This window comes from Neomonachus schauinslandi, chromosome 12 (assembly GCF_002201575.2).
Source record: "Neomonachus schauinslandi chromosome 12, ASM220157v2, whole genome shotgun sequence".
Taxonomy (NCBI): domain Eukaryota; kingdom Metazoa; phylum Chordata; class Mammalia; order Carnivora; family Phocidae; genus Neomonachus; species Neomonachus schauinslandi.
Genome location: NC_058414.1, coordinates 85,398,857 through 85,417,925, shown reverse-complemented (window position 1 = coordinate 85,417,925; position 19,069 = coordinate 85,398,857). Strand labels below are relative to the sequence as shown.

Genomic DNA, 19,069 nt, shown 5'->3' with positions numbered 1-19,069 from the left:
TGTTTCTGTGGCAATAAGGGTAACAGGCTCAAGAGCTCTTAAAGCAGGGCCAAGGGTTCTCCTCCTTGACTCCAGCTCATTATCCTCATCTTGGTACCTGGGGGAATACTCCTAACTTTGGGGGATAATAGCTAAAAGACCATAGTTGCTATCCCCCCCCCCCCCCCCGCCTGCTGGAACCCCACCAGAGGTCTCTTCTCATAGCCCCTGAAAAGGTGAGCACACATTGGCATCAGCGAAGAGCATGTTTCCTGCCTGCCCCGGAGCACCCTGCTGCCCACTGCAGAGCTCACTGCACATCAGTCCGCACCAACAGTGCAACTCGATTTATGGAAAGGAAACTCCTGGGGCCCGAGGGACACTGCCGGCGGCCTTCTTGGGCTCCTAGAGCTGAAAGCAGGCAGCTGAGGGGAAGCAGGGACCCGCTAGGGCTCAGGGCTCCAGGCCTGCCACCTCACACCCTCCCCCACATCCCGACATGTGGCTGACACACAGACAGTGCCCCGAGCCGTGTCCATGTCCGGGGAACACCTAGAGCGTGGGAGTTCCTCTATGTCACTGTCTCCAGATGACCTTGTCCAGTGTCCTGCCCAGAGAGGGAGCCCAGTAAGTGCCCCGGGGAAGAGAACTAAGCTGCTTATCAGAAGGAGCAGTGGCCTGGCGGTGCGGACCTCTGCATCTGTCTTCCCAACCTGTTTCTTTCATTTCCTGGTCATGAAATTAGAAGGATGAGTGATGGTAATTTAAGACAACCTTCCTTCTGGCACTGGCTGTGCCTGGTTGTGTGTCTGAGGAGTTCAGAACAACCTTTGACCTGGGTTGCTAACAGGATAGTTCACTGTTTACCTCCACCTGCAACTCTGTGCCTGCCCACTGTGAACACCAACATACAGGCAGACTGCCTGGAAAATAGGCCACCATCACTCACTCACTCATTCTCCTTCCTTCCTTCCCTCCTTCACTTATTCATTATTCCTTTAATAAATACTCAGGTACTTACTATGTCCCTGGTGCTGGACCAGCCCTGCAGTAGGCATCTAGCAGCATCAAATTTTTGTACTCTCAAGGACAAGCCATCATTCCTTGACTGCCCTGGGGGAAGCATGGCCATACTCTGCCCTACTTTTTTCAGTTGGGGACAGAGAGACTGATTTTTCACTTGCTTACATAATTATCAGACATGACTCAGAACCAAGGCTGCCGAGGACAGCCACACAGGCTGCGCACTGCACAATTTCAGGGGAGTTGTGCAACAGGGCAGCCTTACATCGGGGTCCAGAATCAGTCACCCGCTGTCACTGCTCAGTCCACCCGGCGATGTGGCTTGTTCAGGTCCCACTGAGTTGTGCTACAACTCCCAACAGCAAGCGGACCAGGGCGGCTGCTAAACCAGAAAGCTGGTCCCCAACCAGTCCTGACAAGCCCACAGCCACTTCAGTGGAGGAGACTTCCTTCTCCCTCGGGCCCAGCCCGTGGACGTAACACCCAGAGCTCTTCCCTGCTTCTCCTCCAGCCCCCATGTGGGGAGTGCAGAGCACGGCCTGCTGTGCACCCACGCTGTCTCTGTACCGCCCCCACCACGCAGCCTCTGACTTAACGGCCCTGGTGCTTCACCGGCAAGCAGGGGAGACCCAAGAGGCTTCATCTTCTAGGGCCTGCCGTGGGACCGGGCTAAAGCGCGCCGCTGCCCTATTCCTTGGCTCCAGGCTGGCCTCCAGGAGTCGGACTTACCGCGTATCAGCTGACAGATGTGCCACGACTTTGGCCCTGCCACTCACAAAGCCCTGCATCCCTACATACCTACAGAAAATGAAAAACAAAAGCAAAAGACCCAACAAACCCAACCCTGCCGCCTCTGTGCCGCCCTTAGTGTCCTACCCGACCTGCCCCCGGGCCCTAAGCAGCGCGATCGACTTCAGCCGTGCCGTCCGCGGGACTGAATGACCGGCAGTCCCCACGCACCTAGTGAGGCCCCTTTGCTGCCGTGAACACGCGTGGTATCCGTGTGTTTTCATTCCTGGGACGGCCCGGCACCGCGGGAAGCTTCGGACCAGAAAGCAGGCAAGCGCGGGAATGGAGCAGGGACTGGGGTGTTGCGAGCATGTCTGCTGCTGCTCAGGGCAGGCAGCTCCCTTCCTGGGCCTGGTCCCCATCAGTAGCACTTGGACCTGCCACGGGCGCAAGGCAGGGAGGCTTCGGGGCCCTCCGTGCTGCAGAGGTGTCCCGTGGCGGGCCCACAGCTCAGCCATAGGAACCGTACACGGCGGGGCGAGGCGAGGATGTCGGCTGACTCGGGCCGGCACCCCACTGCACTCTGTGAATCCTGGGGCTCCCGCACAGCTCAGAAGCAGCGATGTCTGCACCGATTGCCTGGAGGCTGGGTTCGGGGCTTTCTGGCTGCAACACATGGGAATGCATTTGAATTTAAAAGGCTGTTTTTCTTTTCTGGTGTGCGCATGTGAACATATGTGCGTGTGTGGGTGTGCACGTGCACATGCACTGGAGCGCGGGTGTGTGCCTGGCGTGCACCTGGGGCTCCATGTGCGTGTATCTGAAGACCGGAGTGTGCGCGTCTTCATCTCCATGTGATTTGTACCACGGGGGGTGACGGCAATGTGGTTGATGAGAAACAGTCTCCTGTGTCCCCACGTGGGATCCAGCAGAGAGCCTGTGCATTGTGGGCGTCTGGGCCCTTGAGGAGAACGTACGGCTAGAAGTACATACCTGTAGCATCAAGTAATTAGGTGTTGGATAGATCAGCAAGATGCCGCTATCCACATCAGCTCCGTGGGGATGGGCTGATCCTGGGCATGAGAACAGGTTTTGCTGACCTCTGCACACATGTTCACCCAGCCTCCCTGCCAAGGGTGACCGACCTGCCGGCTTTTGGGTGCAGGTCCCACTCACGGGGACAGGTGGGCAGGGGAGGACAGGATGGAGCCTGTGGTGGTGATGCTGCTGCTTTGGCCTGCCCTATCCATTCAGCCAGTATTCACTAAGCATCTACTCACCAATGTGGCCACTCACGGGGACAGGTGGGCAGGGGAGGACAGGTGATGTTATCCCGCTTTTGTCCCATAGTTAGTTGGGATGAGGGCCAGAGCAGGAATTCAGGACCCCTCTGCACTGAGAGCCTCTCCCTGCTCCTCAGGGAGCATCTGCCTGCACCTGTCTGTCCATGGATGCACGCTCCAGATGGTACCGTGTAGCCGCCCAGCCTGGGGCCCTCGGGATCCCTGCAAGAGGGGCCCAAGGGCCTCTCTGAGATGCAACTGCTCTCCCTGCAGAGTGGCGACAAGGAAGCGGGGCGAGGATGATCCTGCAGGATGAAGACATCACCACCAAAATTGAGAATGACTGGAAGAGACTGAACACCCTGGCCCATTACCAGGTGGGGTGACTGCGCCGGAGGGGTGGGGCTCACTAACCCGCAGTTCCCTCCAAGCCTCGGGCCTTGAATAACAGGCTCCCCCAGAGGCTGGACACCAAGCTGTACATCCCCCTGTCCGCCAGCACTTCTGATCCCTTAGTGACCCAGGGAAACTTGATGTCCCCCAGACAGGAGACCTTAACCTTTTCAGAGATAGGATCCCAACATGGGTGCTTCCAGCAGGGTGTGGACAAGTCCCCAAGAAAAGGCCCTTTCTTGGATGATCCCTGGGGTGTGAGGCCAGGTGCCCTGCCAGGGAAGCGTGGGGAAGGAGGGTGCTGGTGAGAAGCTCTTGCCAGAGCTGCTCCAAGAGGGAGCCTCAGCGTAGGCTACTACTCAGTGTTCAGGTCTGTCTTGTTTCGTCAAAGCCAAGCCGACAGCCTCCAAAGTCCCCCGGTCCTCTGTGATTGCCCCTGAGGTCCAAGTGATTGTCCTTATTTCCTGAGGTGGCAGAGTTTCTGTGCCCAGGCTCTTAGAAGCCTTTTCCCTGCAGGTGCCAGATGGTTCTGTGGTGGCTTTAGTGTCCAAGCAGGTGACAGCCTACAATGCAGTGAACAACTCCACAGTCTCCAGGACCTCAGCGAGTAAATACGGTGAGTTCTCCAAATCATCCCGGGGAGGAGAGGACGCCCGAGCTTGTCCATGGTGACGGTCACAACGGCAGCACCGCTGAAAGGCATGGGAGCCCTGGACAGGAGGCAGGCAGGCTGACCGTCGCTGCGGAGGGCCTGAGCGGGGAGGAGTCTCCCCATTCTGGAACTCGGGTGCAGGAACAGGACCTTCACCCATGAAAATAAGAAGAAAATCTAACCTTCATGAGCACCTTACAGTCTACACGACGCTTTCACTTTTGTGATATTCATTATCGCACGTCATGTTCGTAACAATCAGTGAATTAAATAATTATTATTTCCCCCTATTATGCAGATTAGCAAATTATAACTCAGATGCACAGAAGCTAAGAGACGTGTAAAGGTCACACTTCGGAGGCCGTTGAGGGAAGGTGCAGACCCAGGTCTCTGGCTCTGCCGTGGGTGGGGGAGAAGGTGCTGGAAGCCGGCTGGGAGCCCCCAGTGAAGCCCCATTCTGCCTCCACCTGTGAGCTCTGGGGCCAGCTGCCTGACTGCTCTAAGACCTGGTCTTCCCAGCAAAACAGGGAATGAAAAGGTTACTGATTTCACAGGCTCAGGGTAAAAATAAGTAGAAGAAAACACAGCAGAGCCTGCACACAGTAGGACCTTCATCTTTTCTGCACCACACCCATTCTGCCACACCCCACATGTCAGCAAGCAGGTGAGAAGGACTGACCCTGGCCAGATGGAGGATGCAGGGAAGCAGGTGACGGGACGATTACTCAGCTGGTCAACAGTCACGAAGGGAGCAGGCTGCCTGCTCTTCCGTTCCTCCTTAGCTGGCCACACAGAACACATCCTGAGACGTCACCTCAGATACTTCCAGGCACTATTCCAGTCCTGCTTCTGGGGACAAGGAACAATTTAACAAGGGACAGGCTTCTATTTTTAGAAATCGAATAATTAAGGGCTGGAGAGATGCAAGTACAGGAGGGCGAGGAATCTCTGGTTGAAGCAGCCTTGGAGAGCTTCCTGGAGGTGGCGGGCAAAGCATCCCAGTTCCAGGGAATGGTTGCTTGCAAGGCACCAGCACATGGCAGGAAGGATCAGACAGCACTGGCCATGGCTGGAAGGGGGGCAGCAGGGGGGGAACGTAACGGCCTCACGCGCGCGGGGTCATTGCGTTGGCAGAAAACATGATCCGGTACACGGGCAGCCCCGACAGCCTCCGCTCGCGCACACCCATGATCACCCCCGACCTGGAGAGCGGAGTCAAGATGTGGCATCTGGTCAAGAACCACGAGCACGGGGACCAGAAGGAGGGCGACCGGGGGAGCAAGATGGTGTCTGAGATCTATCTGACACGTCTCCTGGCCACGAAGGTAGGGGACTTCACACAGGGCTCAGGGCACGTGTGGGGCCTGGGAAGGAACCCCGTCACGTCACCAAAATCTCAGAGACGGCAGGTAGCTAGCGTTTGTGCCAGGACCCCTCTGCTATGCACTCGGCCCCAGGACTCGTCCCCCGCGCAGAACCGCAGAATCCCCCTCAACCCTGCAGATGACTGGAACTGCCACCAGTGCCCCAGGCAGACCCCACCCGTGCCCCACTGTTGGCATGCAGTCTGAAGCTTGGTTTCCATCCTTCTCTGCGCCCGTTCCCACATATAGGGACACTGGTCACATCTGTTCATGCCCTTCTGCCAGACAATGACTCCTCGTGGGTGTCATACACCTTCCCCAGGGAGGGACACGGGGGCTCCATCGGTGACCTTCCAGGCACTGTTCCAGTCCTGCTTCTGGGGACACTGTGTGCCTGCCGTTAGCCTTTCAGTCGTGAGGCTGGCCTGCGCCCTGCTCTCGGCAGAGCCAAGCGAGGAAGTGTTCACTGGCCGAGGTGAAGAATGCCCCAACAGAACCAGCAGATTGCGTTTGTCTGCTCTGACCGACTGAGTTGTTCCTGAGCATTTGTGAAAGGGGCGAAAATAACACCACCAAAGGGCGTTAAACCCACCCGTGTTATTGGCAGTCGAAGGCTTCCTTAGGTCCAGTCATCAGCATTCTGTCTATTTTGCACCGGCAGGGGGGATTTAAAGCAGTTGGAGACAGATGAAGCCCGGGGGGGATGTGATGCGAGCACTCACCGGGTTTCACCCCGGTGGGCCAGGCTGCACGCCATCCTCCCGTCCCCTCTCCTGGGCCGCCAGGCAGATCTTAAAACCTGGCCTCAGAGCTCCCTGGGCAGGGCTGTGTCTGAACAGGCGCCCCTCCGCCCGCAGGGCACCCTGCAGAAGTTTGTGGACGACCTCTTCGAGACCATCTTCAGCACGGCTCACCGGGGCTCCGCCCTGCCCCTGGCCATCAAGTACATGTTCGACTTCCTGGACGAGCAGGCGGACAAGCACGGCATTCACGACCCCCACGTCCGCCACACCTGGAAGAGCAACTGGTGAGTGTGGCCGGGGCCCCCCTGCCCCCGCAGGCAGGCCCTCGGAGCAGGAGCGGGCTCCCGGCCTCCGCACCCTCTCCCATCCCCGTGCTCGCCTCCTCTCTCACTTCTCGGACGCTGAGCGTGCAGACGCCATCGGGCCGGCCCCTGGCCTCAGTGGGCGACAGACAGGCAGGGAGCTGGTGGGGCAGGGAGGCCAGTGCGATGGGAGAAGATGCATGTGGGCAGCCGATCCTAGAAGGCAGCACCTAACAGTGACTCTCGAGCACAGTTTTGACCTAAGTCATCTAGGTGAACAAAAGGTATTTCTGTTCTATTCGAAAAGCAACGGTCTTCCTTCTCTTCCCCCAAACTCCTCTTCCAAACTCCCTTGGGGAAAAAACCTTCTCAAATCTGCTTCGTCTGTCTTTGAGACCACAAGACAGCAGGATTCTGTCCTGACACTCTAGGTGTCTCCACTGTGGTCCCTCTCTCCGGTACCACATATGCCCCTTTCCCTTGGCGTGTGTATGCTCTGGGTTTCCGTCTGCAACTGCAAAGTCAGACAGCAGCATTCGGCACTTGGTGCGGAACCTTGCACAAAGCCATGGCTCCATATGGATGACGATACAGGGCCAAGGTGGTCTCTGCTTGAGGGCTCTCCCTCGGGCAAGGCCGGCTTATATTTAGTCCCATCCTTTCCAGACTCACCTCCCTGTAGCTTTTAAACAGCCCCGTCCCAGGTTGTTCTTCCCCAGAATATTCTTCCAAGGCAGCACAAACCTGCTGCCCAGCAGCTGCCGACTGCTGGGACGGGCCCGGCACTAGGGGTGCAGCCAGCCATCCCGACAGCCAGCTGCAGCCCCAGACCGAACACAGATGACAGAAGTCAGAAGTGGCACTAAAACCTCATCTCATGTCATCTGCTTTGGCTTCTCCTCTCTTTCACCTGAGGATTAGTGCTGTCTCTGCCGAAATTGGAAAAGCCGGCAGAACAGAAGTTTGGAGCATCGCACTAAAGAGTTGGGTTTACTCCCACATTAACTTCGGGTGAGAGATGATCTTCCACTGTGGAGTTCTTGCAACCTTTTCGAAATAAGACTCTTAGAATCTGGATTCCTCATTTAGTGTGAGAGCACTGGGTGGAGCCTCTTCCCTGTGGGAGGCCTGCCAGGCCTGGTGTGTCCCCGTGCCTGCCTCTGGCTCAGATTGCACTGAGCTCTGCCCATCCTTTGAGCACGACTCTTCGGAGCTGTTCGGAGGGCCACCCAATCTGCTTCTCTCTGGCAGCGAGCCTCCCTTAATGACCACCTCATCTGAATGTCAGCAGCTTTCATGACACAAGACATGATCTGCCCGGCCTGGCTCTTGGTCCTGGCTGGGGAGAGGGGTCTTTCCAAAACACCCCCACCTGCCCTCCTAGCCCATTACAAGCAGACCCCAAGTTAGAGATGGTGTCTAAACCGTTAGCTTTCAGCCCATACCTCCTGCAGGAGGAGGGCCACCTCCAAGGATGATGCCATGATGCCCTTGGCGTGGGGCCGGCCTTCCCTTCACACCAGCTCTCCCCAGTACCCTGCTGTCCTCACCAGGAACTCCAGGCCAGTACCAGAGTCAGCAGCAGGCTCCGGGTCTTGCTCCAAAGGACACACGCCCCCTGACCCTGCTCGCTGCCCAGGCAAGAAGCAGTTCGCCTGGGAATTGTGAGATCTGCGTGCTGACTTAGAGTTCCTTGTCCCTGAGAGAAAAAAGATGACTTCTGTTTTCCTGGCCAAAGCTGTAACTCACCTTGTCCCCCCCACCCCCACCCCCCTTCCTCGACAATCCCCCTACCTTTTCTCTTTGAAATAAACCTCCTGCTCATTTAGCCTGAGTGGCTGCAATCAACCAGAGATTAGTGCCACCCCTAATGTTAATAATATGCTAATATTTCACTAGGCAGGAGCCTCGGTGTGATGCCCTGGCGTCCCTGTTTGATCAGCCGGTCAGCACAACTGGCCGACGCAGGGGGAGTGTTGGGAGGAACGACGAGGCAGATAGGGACAGCGGCGTCCCTCTTCTGGGTGGCACTTCCAGAAACAGGAAGGTGCGGATGGGTGTGGGGGTCCTTGATCCAGAGCTCTGATCCTAGCTGTCGTGGTCTCCCGGGCACCTACAAGGACCCTGACCTTCACAGCGTGTCGCAATTTTTCTGTGCCATCCCTTTATTTCCTATTCCCTATTTCCCAGGATGCGACGAGCGCCACTGAACATGGTCAGTGCTGCCTGCCCGAGCCCCGCACCGCACTCTTTGTGGGAAGGGAACACTTGTTGATTGACTGGCAGTCTTGAATAGGCGGTCTTTCTGTATCTTAGCATTTGTCGTATGAGGTACTGGCTGCTGGAAGATACGACAGAGAGGAATAGCGTGCTCGCCTTACTGAAGGAAGTAGTTCCAAGAGTTTAAGCTCCAAGAGGCAAGCCAAACACATAGGAGCACTGTAACTACTCGCAGCCGTGAGGACAGCAACCCAAACACTAAAACTCAGGGCAAAGGGCAGGAGGTGAGCAGACAGGGGCAGAGGGAGGGAGAGAGGCCCTCCCTTGCTTGGTGCCGCCCCGCTTCCTATTCTGCGTCCCAGTGGGCTGGATGGAAGCCACGGGATGGGAGAGCCAGCCGAGCGTGGCCGAAGGCAGCAGGTGGGCACTTTCTCCCGACGCCCCAGGACCCTTTCTGGCCACACAGACAGTGACTTGCAGTTATCAGACCACACTGCACGGTTTTCCCCTCTTTGTCTTGGTCTAGCTGATTCCTCTCCCACTGCCTCCAGGCTTCCTCCAGCTAAGGAACACCTGTGCATCTTTAAAACTCAGACCATCAAGTGCCTTTCCATCTGTGCAGACTTTCTGGATGCTTCTGAGTAGACTGGACAACACCTCCCTGTGCCCCACATCAGACCCCGTATGTCCCTGGGTTCTAGCACTGACAGTTCTCAGAGCACATACTCGATGGCTTGTCTGACACCCCCACGAACCCACCAGAATGCAGGCTTCTTGAAGGCAGAGGATGTGTCTTATTCACACCGTATCCCCAGGTGCTAGCTAGCTCCTGGTATGCAGTAGGTGCTAAGTGCAAGAAGGAGGGAGGGGAAGGAGGGAACACGAGGGAGCAGCTGAAGGCTGTGAACGTGGGTTTCTAGCATGCCAGCTCACAGAGGAGAAATCAGTTAGCTATACTTAAAGTGCTCAGCCCCAGGGCCTTCACCGTGTAGGATCAAGCTGATGCTCCCAGGCAGGCAGGCAGGATGTGCCTTCTTCCAAGTCATACAGTGGATGGCAGAGAATAAGACACAAAGCCTATATTCCAGGTTATGCTTTAAAGTTTGCCAACTGGAGATGCCTTGCATCCAGCACAGGGGGCGGACAGTGGAACAGAGTCAGAAACTCTGTCCTGGCTACCTCTGAGTCCCAAGCCCTGGGCTACCAGGGAGGGTTGTAGGCCCGCAGTGCAGGCCGGGCACCAAGCCCTCTCCAGGGCCCATCAACATTTTAGCTGTGGGTGGATTATCCAGCCTGGCTGATCCTCGGTTTCCTAGCAGGTAAGTTAGTGGCAGAGGCTTTGCTTAAGAACAGTTGGTTCCCAACCTTTTCTCTTTTTCCAGAGAACTCTCCGGGCTACGCCACAGTCTCCTGCCCTGTGTTCTCTGACCGTCTGCCTCTTCCCTCCACACAGCCTGCCCCTGCGGTTTTGGGTCAACATGATCAAGAACCCCCAGTTTGTGTTTGACATCCATAAGAACAGCATCACGGACGCCTGCCTGTCCGTGGTGGCCCAGACCTTCATGGACTCCTGCTCCACATCAGAGCACCGGCTGGGCAAGGACTCCCCCTCCAACAAGCTGCTCTACGCCAAGGACATCCCCAGCTACAAGAACTGGGTAGAAAGGTGAGTGCTGGGCCTGGGAGCCAAGGCAGGGCCCCTTGCTGCAGCAAGCCACTGGCCCTGATTAGGGGTCCCATCCCCTCCAAAATGGGCCGGTGCTTACAGACGGGTCGTTCACAAAGCCCGATCCTGCGATTGCAATGCCCACACCCCCGTGAGCCCAGTGGTACTGTCAGCTGAAACAAGACCCCTGGCTGGAGGTCCCACTGGGCTCTGCTTCCCTGCACGGAGGGCCCCAGATCTTTCCATGTCTGAAATGCCTCCAGGCCCAGGAAGGAAATACAGCCCCTGCTCCAATCCCCACCAAAACAAAACAAACAAACCTTCGAGGGACTGAATAACATCTTGCACAGAAAGTCTGGAGCCCCCTGCCTATCTGCCCCTGTCCATCGGCAAGTCCCCCCACGTCCGGCGAGGATGTCGCTGTCACTCTGACGCTTCCCTCTGCCCCAGTCCCTGAGCTCCCCAAGACGAGCTCTTGATGCCCTGGGTGTGCCCCGCAGTGCCTTCTCAGCCACCATAGCCCTATAGACCTAGTCCTCAGCCCCATAGACCTATAGACCTATAGACCTAGTCATTGTCTCACGCAGCGTCCCGTGACTGGAGGGCCACCTGTAAGCTGGGGAGCCCATCTTCATGCAAAGCTAATTCCTGGTGAAGAACATCAGTGGTTTGTCCGGGCCAATCAGCACCACATACCAAGCACCTGAGCTAGGCAATCAGCCAAAGCTTTATTTATTTATTCATGCCAGTAGCCCTGGGATATAAGAGGACAGGATTATAACCTCATTTTCTGCCCATGAAAGTGAAGAAATATACATTCAGAATGGCTAAGTAATCAGCCCAAGATGACTTCAGTGGCCAAGAGGAGAGTTGATCCCCAAACTCAGCTGACTCCCACATCACTTCTCTACTATTAGGGCAACCTATATGGTGCCTCTGTGTGAATTGAGGAAAGTGCCCTTTCCTACTGGAGGAACCCCAGGCCAGGGTGCATGGTTTGTTGAGTGATGGACTGGTTGTCCAGCCAAGCACCTTTGTGCAGTGAACAACCTGCACAACTCCACATGGCAGTCCTGATTTTACCATGTAGCTTTAAAACAGGAAACCTGGATGGAAGCTCAGATTTGGTGCCTTTTTTAAGAGTAAAAGATGCCAAAAATTGTTCTTGACTGAGTAACTGGAGACAAACTCAACAGGATCATTTCACCTGTGGCAAAGAGACAGTCTCTGTGTTCATACTTGAAAATTGCCTGCCCTTGTAAAAAGGGAATAACTAAGAGGCCGTGGAGTCCTGGCCATCTCAGTAACATGGTTCTGCTCAAAGGGATTGCATTTTGTTCTTCCTCTCCCCTTTGTTCTTTGAGATCTTCCCCACCCCTCCCTGCTGATGCGTGAGGTGGGCATCGATGTCGGCCAACAGAGAGCTCTCTTGTCCTTGTACCGGATTATGTCTGAGTCACGACGAGAGGCTCTCACCTCCCTCCACGTAGATGGTGGCTCATTCTTCTGACAATAGAGCTGCCAGAAACAAGCCCTCCTGTGTGGTCTTCAGCAAAGAAAGGGAGGAAAGAGGCAGCAGCTGGGCTAGGTGATCCGGGCACTGGTGCGGCGTCGCTGAGCTGGGACCTCAGGCAGGGAGCAAGGAAGCGGGGGTGTGGGGGGCTGGGGGCACTGCCGAGACATCTGCAGAGAGGACACTCCCCAGAACACAGTTCGTGAGGCAGGGGCGAGAGTGATGCATGCGCGGGGCTAATGGCCTTCCTGCTGCTTGGTGCTAACTGAAATCTGTGCCACGCAGCTGCCACGGGTCATGAGGAAGCCTGGTCCGTTGGGTTATTTTTAGGAGTGGCTCGATGGTTTCCATTTCTTTTCCCGCCAGTTTCTTAGCAACCACTGCCACTCTCGAGAGAGTCATCTTTCGCTAGCTTGAGATCCCACCCAAACCCTTTCTCCCTTCATTCTGGGACGAGGTACAGAGGCGGAGGGATTAGGAGACGGTGTGAACAGGTCTGGAGATCAAGTCTGGAGTGCCTCTCCACTTGGTGATGGATGGATCGATTCCACGTCACTGCCCGAGGAGCCTGGCCTCCGAGCTTGTCTGCTGGCTGGAAGGTGAAGCCTAGACGCACAGAACTCACTCGTGGTCCACAGGGAGCCCCGTCTCCCACCTCAGCCTACCAAGGGCACTGGCAGCCTGCAGTCTAGAAGAATGACGGTAGAAGCCAACGTCTTATGGCCAGGGCTCACCCACTTGTGATGTCACTGCCTGAGCCTGCAGACAGCCCACCTAGGACTCAGGCTCAGTGACTCACTGCGGTAGACGGCACCCTACACACATCTGGGGAGGGCCTTCTGTCCCATCACAGCTAAGAAACAGGGTTTACCCTGGCTGGTCCCCTCTGTAGAGCAGGTGGGAAGCATGTGGATCCTGGAGGCTTCACCAACTCTGTTGGTTGAACAGCCTAGATCATTCTGGCACACCTATGCTGGCTTGTAGCTCCTAGAACTTCTTCATCTACCCATCCTCCCCCAACCCCGTCCTCCCATTTCGTCCTCCCATCCCATTCCTGCCTCCAAATACCTTGCAATGCTAATAATGGTCAGTGGCCCCACTGCAGACTCCCAGTGTCTGCTGCCTCCATCCAAGTATTCGGGTTTTTGCTTATGGCCACATCTAGAGAAAGGGAGAAGGATCTCTTGGTTCCCAGGAGCAATCAACCACTACACTCATAGAGCAGAACTCCCTGGTGTCACCATGAAGAGTGTGACCTGAACAGTCATAGTTTCTATTTCATTAGCAAGAGCAGTAAAATGATGTTAGGTGGTGATTTCCTCTCATTTTAAATTGGAAGAGCCTCAAGGTTATTCCTGTGGCAGCATTAGCCTCTCTCGCCTGCTCTCAAGTGCAGGTGCATTCCAGGTAGGAATGAGTGGAGTGGCACCACCGTTGACCTGCTCAGAACTGGACTGGGGTGCGCCACACATTTGAGTATCATCTATCACGTGTGTCACAGCATGAAAAAGGTTAAGAATTTTAAATATTTAAAAATGCCCCCTAAGGAAGCCATCCATTCAAAACATAAAACTGACAGCTCACCCTGGGAGCAATAGTGGAGGTGAAGTATAGACATTTTATTAACTTATTCATCAATCCATGGGTCAAACATTTATGGTCTCCATCAGGAGTGTATGGGACCCTCGGCATATATTACACTTGATCCTTCCCTCGTGGCTCTTGTTGTCAAGGAAGACACACGGAGGGGCACTCAACAAGCCCCATGAGCTGTAATAGTGCGGCTCCAGGAGTGACAGCCTGATTCCGCTGGGCCTGGAGAGGTCAGGGAATGGTTCTCAGAGGAAGAGACTTTTGTGCAGGGCCTTGCAAGCCACGTGTCTGTACATCAGAACATCAGGCTCTAAGCGTTTTTCATGTCTACGCCTTCATCCTTGAGGTGTTTGAAGGGATGACAAAACTTTGTTCTTCTAAGAGTTCAGGGCACTGGAGACCACTTTGGGGATCACTGGAGCCATGGTAATGCAGAGCTGAGACACCCGCCATCACACACTGGGCCCATCCCCCAGAAACCCATAAATGTAGACTGCTACAGACTGGTCGACAGCAGAAATTCAGCATTCTGGGGCCCTGCCTTTACAGCAGCTCCCCAAGGACCCACACGGGTACTGGCATCCCATCTGGTAGGAGCGAACTCGACAAAGAAGGCTAGGGAGGGCCAGTGGTGGGACCCAGCCCTCCTCAGCAGGCGTGGCCTTGGCCAGCCTGCCAGACCCTGGCCAGTTGGGGGGGGGGGGGACTTGGGGGACTTTCAGAGCACCAGTCCCTTCTGAAGGGGCTCACCTGCAGGCAGAAATCCCACGGGAGGAAGTTCAAGTTCAGGAGCCCGGGCTGACCTTTCCCTTCCTCACTGCACAGCCCGCTGACAAGAACACTTGTTTGAGGTTCATTAATGGGGCATAACTGCATTCTTCACAATCAATAAGCCTTCTCCGTGGCGGAGCCCAGCGCAAAGGCCGGCCCAGCGGGAGCAGAGAAGGAAGCAATTACCCACAGAGCCAGGGAACCCAGGGCAAGGTCATTATCAGGCTCAAGGGGTGCTGGCAAGCCTGGGGGGTGGTGGGGCACAGCCCTGGAGGGGAGCGAGGAGAGGTCAAGGCGGGCTCAGCATGCCCCGTCGGGTGGATGGGCCAGCCAGCAGCGCGCAGGGCTGGGGTCAAGAACCAGGCAGAGTGTCCGCCAGACCCCAAGCCCCACACTCATCCAGAAAATTGAGCTGCCCGTGGCGACTCAGCTCAGCTATTCCGAACTTGCCGAAGATGAGGACGTGTGGTTGATCCATTCATGGGCTAGTGTGTGGCCACAGACGTGCACAGGTCCAATCCAGCAGCCTCGGCCAGGAGGCAACCGGGCTGCTGCCTGTGGACATGACCTCACTGTTAGCATAAAGCAAAGCACGTCCAGGTGGGCCACCACCCGTTTCTTCAGATGGAAAGGGTGGAAGCCCTGCCCTCTCCCCGCTCCACTCCCAACCCCTTCCTCCCTCTCTTTCTCACACAGACACACTTTCTAGATATTCTCTTTGGAGAAATAGCCCGGGTGACTGGCCCACACCGAGGCAAGCCATGTTGAAGGGACAGGGGGGTGGGCACCTGCTATTTCTATGGAGACAGTGGTCCCTAACCTGGGCTCTCGTGCACCTCAGGGACCATAAAGGCTGCGGTAGGAGCCCGGGTGCTACATGCAAAAAGCCTGACAGGCCATCCATGTACTCGTGAGAGGCTTCATGAGCAGGTGACGGAAATGGCAGGAGTCTTTGTGTCTGATGACAGTCAGGTCCTGTCGGTGAGGACCTGGTCAGGTGACAGAGTGACCATCCACAGATGACAGAGCGTCACTGTTGGGAGGAAGCTGTGGACTCAGGCGTGTTGGCTGAGTGCCTGGTTGCTGGCTGTGGAGAAGCCAGGGAGGTCAGCGGTTCACGCTTTTCCCCAACGTGACCTGACCACCCAGCCCGATGAGCACATTCAGCTCGGGAGGCGTGGAATCCGTGAGGGGACGGTGGCACACATGTCTTTGGGAGGGGCGGGGTTGGGAGCCACCACTGAAGCCCTGGGTCTCCACTGGAAAATGGAACACTGACATTTATCGCCTTCCAGAAATAGTGCCAATGAATCGAGTCTCTCGCTGGACCGTTCACACCTGGAATGTCATTAAATCGCCCAGGCCCCTGAGGACCCTGAGGGTGCCGACGGGTGGGCTGCAGGCCGGGAAGAGAGCGGGCCCTTGGGACGGAGCGAAGGAGCCACAGTGCAACAGGACAGGGAACGGAGGGCCCTGAACGTGAGGAGGGCGGGGGGCCGGAGAAGGTTGTGAAGGATGAAGTCCAGGTGAGGCTGAAGGCAGGACGGCCTCATCTGACGCCCCAGGCTCCTCTGAGAAAGACCATTTCATTAAGCTCTCGTCCCCGGGCCCAGACCTCCTGCCAAAATGCAATCAGCTCAACAAAGCAGTTGGCGAGTGTGTCTGTGTGGGGCCGGGTTTCTGAGGTGGAGGAGGCGCCCTCCGACCGGCCCCTTCCCTTGCCAGAGTGCACAGATTTCATCCCCTTCCCTCTGCCACCCTCGGAAGGTTTCTAGAATGAACGACCGGTCTGCAGTCACAGCAAGACCGTGGCTTGGGGCAGGGCAGCCATTACAGGCCTCGGCGGCCCAGAAATGCTCTGGCAGCAAATTGAACTGTCATTCCATGGCAGGCCCTTGAGCGTGATGGCTAGAGTAACACACGAGTGTCCCCTCTGTCGGCCTGTCACCCGACTCCTGGTCAGGGATGGGGGAGAGGCGGGGGACGGCACAGGACTTATGCATTCATGGTGGGTGCCCCGAGGGATGTGGGCTGGGAATGACACAGGGCCCAGGAGTGAGACTGTCCCAGAGCCTCTGAGGATGCCCCCTCCAGTCGCCTGCTCAAGCCCTGAGTTCTGGGAGCTCCCGGGGCCTGTCATTGGCACCTGCGCTTACACAGGTGAGCCAGACCCTCTCCTAAAACTTTGTGCCCTGGATGCATCACTCGCCTCGGCCTAGTCCCTGTCCCCGGCGACCGTCCCACCACCCTCCTCCGTTCCAGGTTCTCAGGCTTGCTTTCCCCAGCTTTGAAGCTCTAAGCATTCAGCGCAGGCTGAGCTGGGGTGCTCCCCAGTGCCCTGTCTCCCTGCTTTTGTGGGTTCCTGGCCCCCTTCCACGGCCCACAGTCAGCAAGCGGCTGGGGGGCGGCGGGGCTGTCTCGGGGACACTGGGGTCCTTCCAGTCCTCATTCGGAAACTGCGCAACTCCCCTCTGGCAGAGGAGCTGGGGTTTGCTGCAGAAAATGTCAAATTGCAGAAATTAAAAATGTAAATGTTGGCATCTAATTAACCAGTTGACAGCGGTGCACCGTGGCAAGTGACAGTGACAGATTGCCTTCTGCCAGCCTCTCTCCCCAAGCTGCCCCCAGCCCCGCCCTCCTCCCGGGTCACCCCCAGAGAGGGGAGGGCATTGATGCAGAGCAACTGCTTGGAAGGGCCTCCGGGCCCTGCAGGGGGCAGCCCTTGCGTCTGTGGGAGGAGGTGTCAGAAGGACACAGAGACAGACTGGACACTCTTCGGTGGCTGGGAGCAAGCCCCAAGCAGGAGACAGCTCCCCGTTCACCCTCTGACCATGTCTGGGCCACGTCCCTTCCGTCTGTGGCCCTGCATCCAGAGCTGCAGAGGGCTCTCCCGGGCCAGCCCCGGAAGCGCAGGTGGGAGAGAGCCCACCATGGTCCCCAGGGGGCTGGGCACCGGCATCCACTGGCCCCAGACATCGTGCTGGGAGTTTCCATCTCTCCTCTACTCCGTGTGCACGGCTCCAGCTCCTTTCTTCCCCGCTCCCTTCCCCGGCAGGTATTACGCAGACATCGGGAAGATGCCGGCCATCAGCGACCAGGACATGAACGCGTACCTGGCTGAGCAGTCCCGGATGCACATGAATGAGTTCAACGCCATGAGCGCGCTCTCGGAGATCTTCTCCTACGTGGGCAAGTACAGCGAGGAGGTGAGCCTGCTCGGCACCTGCTGGGAAGGATGGAGCAGAGACGGAAAACTCTGCCTGTAGCAGTCCCTATGCACAAGAGCACCAGGCATGAACCCCAGACAGCCCCCCACCCCTGCTGGGGAAACGCTCTGCCACCTTGGACTTGGGGGCTGTGCGGCACAGACTGGGACTGTGCCCTCTCCACTGGAGCGGCCCAGGGACACAGGGACCGGGAGTTCCCCCCTTTTACAGCTGAGGCAGTGAGGGTTCAGAGAGGTGACATGTTTTGCCCCAGATCACCTCGCTAGAAACTGGTAGGTCTGTTATTCAGTCCCACATCCCCTGAGTCTGCGTCAAATTCTAACACTTTCTCCCTCACGTCCTCACTGTCATTGTCCTCCCCCAACCATCTGATCTCAGACAGGGCTTTGGCAGACACGATCATTTGGTGCTGATGACCGGGAAAGCATGAGAATGAACTCTGGGAGGGATATTTGTCTGTTAACACACAAGTGAAGCCAAGTGACTTTCTAAATGTGGGCTCTGGGGCCTTGGGGAGCTCATGGAGGAAGATATTCCTTTGTAGGAAGGAGGGGTGGGATTTCTTAATATCTGTGAGACCACGTTCCCCAGAGACCCCGGGCGCCACGCTTCACACGGGGGTGGGGCTGTGTTCACCTGCAGGGTGAACGTGGGCAGCGGAGTGCACACAGACACGCTGATGTATGTGCCGACCCCCGTGCTCATCGACCCAGGGGTACCCACACCCGCGCGCCCCCGCCCCCTCCATCCCCGTTAGCCAGGCTGCCTGCGGACCCAGCGACCTCGTGTGCGCCTCTCGCCCTGTCTGTGCACGCCCTAAGAACACAGACCTGTATGCACAGACTAGTAACCTCCCTGTTCTCGGCCCTTCAACAGATCCTCGGACCTCTGGACCATGACGACCAGTGCGGAAAGCAGAAACTGGCCTACAAACTAGAACAAGTCATAACCCTCATGAGCTTAGACAGCTGAGAACCGTCCTTCCAGGGCCCCTGGGGGGAGGGACACACCAAGCCGTGCCTCAGTCTAGATTATCATCTTTACCAAGTGCAAGTTCCGACTGGCGTCAGCAGCATCCCCTGAGCAGCGCTGTCTCTCTCTCCGCCTCTTTCTGTCTCTCCCTCCTCCCTGCGTCCCTTCTCTCTCTGTGGCTCTACCAACACGATGGAACCAGGCCACCACCCCTCAGCTAGTCCAGGATGGCCAGGCTCACGCGGGGACCCGGCCAGAAGATATCAGCGGGGCTCTCTTTCCCGGCTGGCCGCAGGCTGACCACATCGGATGGAGGAGGAGCCCTGGAGAGAGGACACCCCCATGCCGCTACTCCACCTTCCACACCAGGTCGAGGCTTGGTCTAGGGAAGAGGCAATGAGCTCAGTATTATCTGCACCGGGAAGACACCACCTGGCTCTCTCCCTTCCCCCGTATCCACCTCCAGGGGGTTCGCCAGGGTGTGGGCCCGTTGCAGCTCTGAGAAGAAAGGCCACAGCTCCTGCGCATGGAGGACTGGGGGTTGGGAGGGGGAACGAGTTGGGAGGTGACTTTCGAGCCACCTCTCACCTGTTGGGTTGGCCTCCAGAGGCCACCTTGTCCCCTTGCGGTCTTCTTGGA

The 19,069-nt window shown here is 56.9% G+C and overlaps 1 protein-coding gene across 3 annotated transcripts in view; it reads left to right on the top strand.

Moving 5' to 3' along the window:
* The window catches only part of PLXNA4 (plexin A4), a 353,986-nt gene extending 335,308 nt beyond the window's left edge, over nt 1–18,678 (top strand). For all 3 annotated transcript variants that reach the window (XM_021692788.1, XM_021692789.1, XM_021692787.1), the window contains 7 exons: nt 3,288–3,391; nt 3,924–4,023; nt 5,194–5,384; nt 6,281–6,450; nt 10,142–10,354; nt 17,287–17,437; nt 18,335–18,678. In XM_021692788.1, coding sequence (XP_021548463.1) covers nt 3,288–3,391; nt 3,924–4,023; nt 5,194–5,384; nt 6,281–6,450; nt 10,142–10,354; nt 17,287–17,437; nt 18,335–18,430 — 1,025 coding nt within the window. In that variant the 3' untranslated portion in view covers nt 18,431–18,678. The remainder of the gene's footprint in view (nt 1–3,287; nt 3,392–3,923; nt 4,024–5,193; nt 5,385–6,280; nt 6,451–10,141; nt 10,355–17,286; nt 17,438–18,334) is intronic.
* Nucleotides 18,679–19,069: the final 391 nt, after the last annotated feature.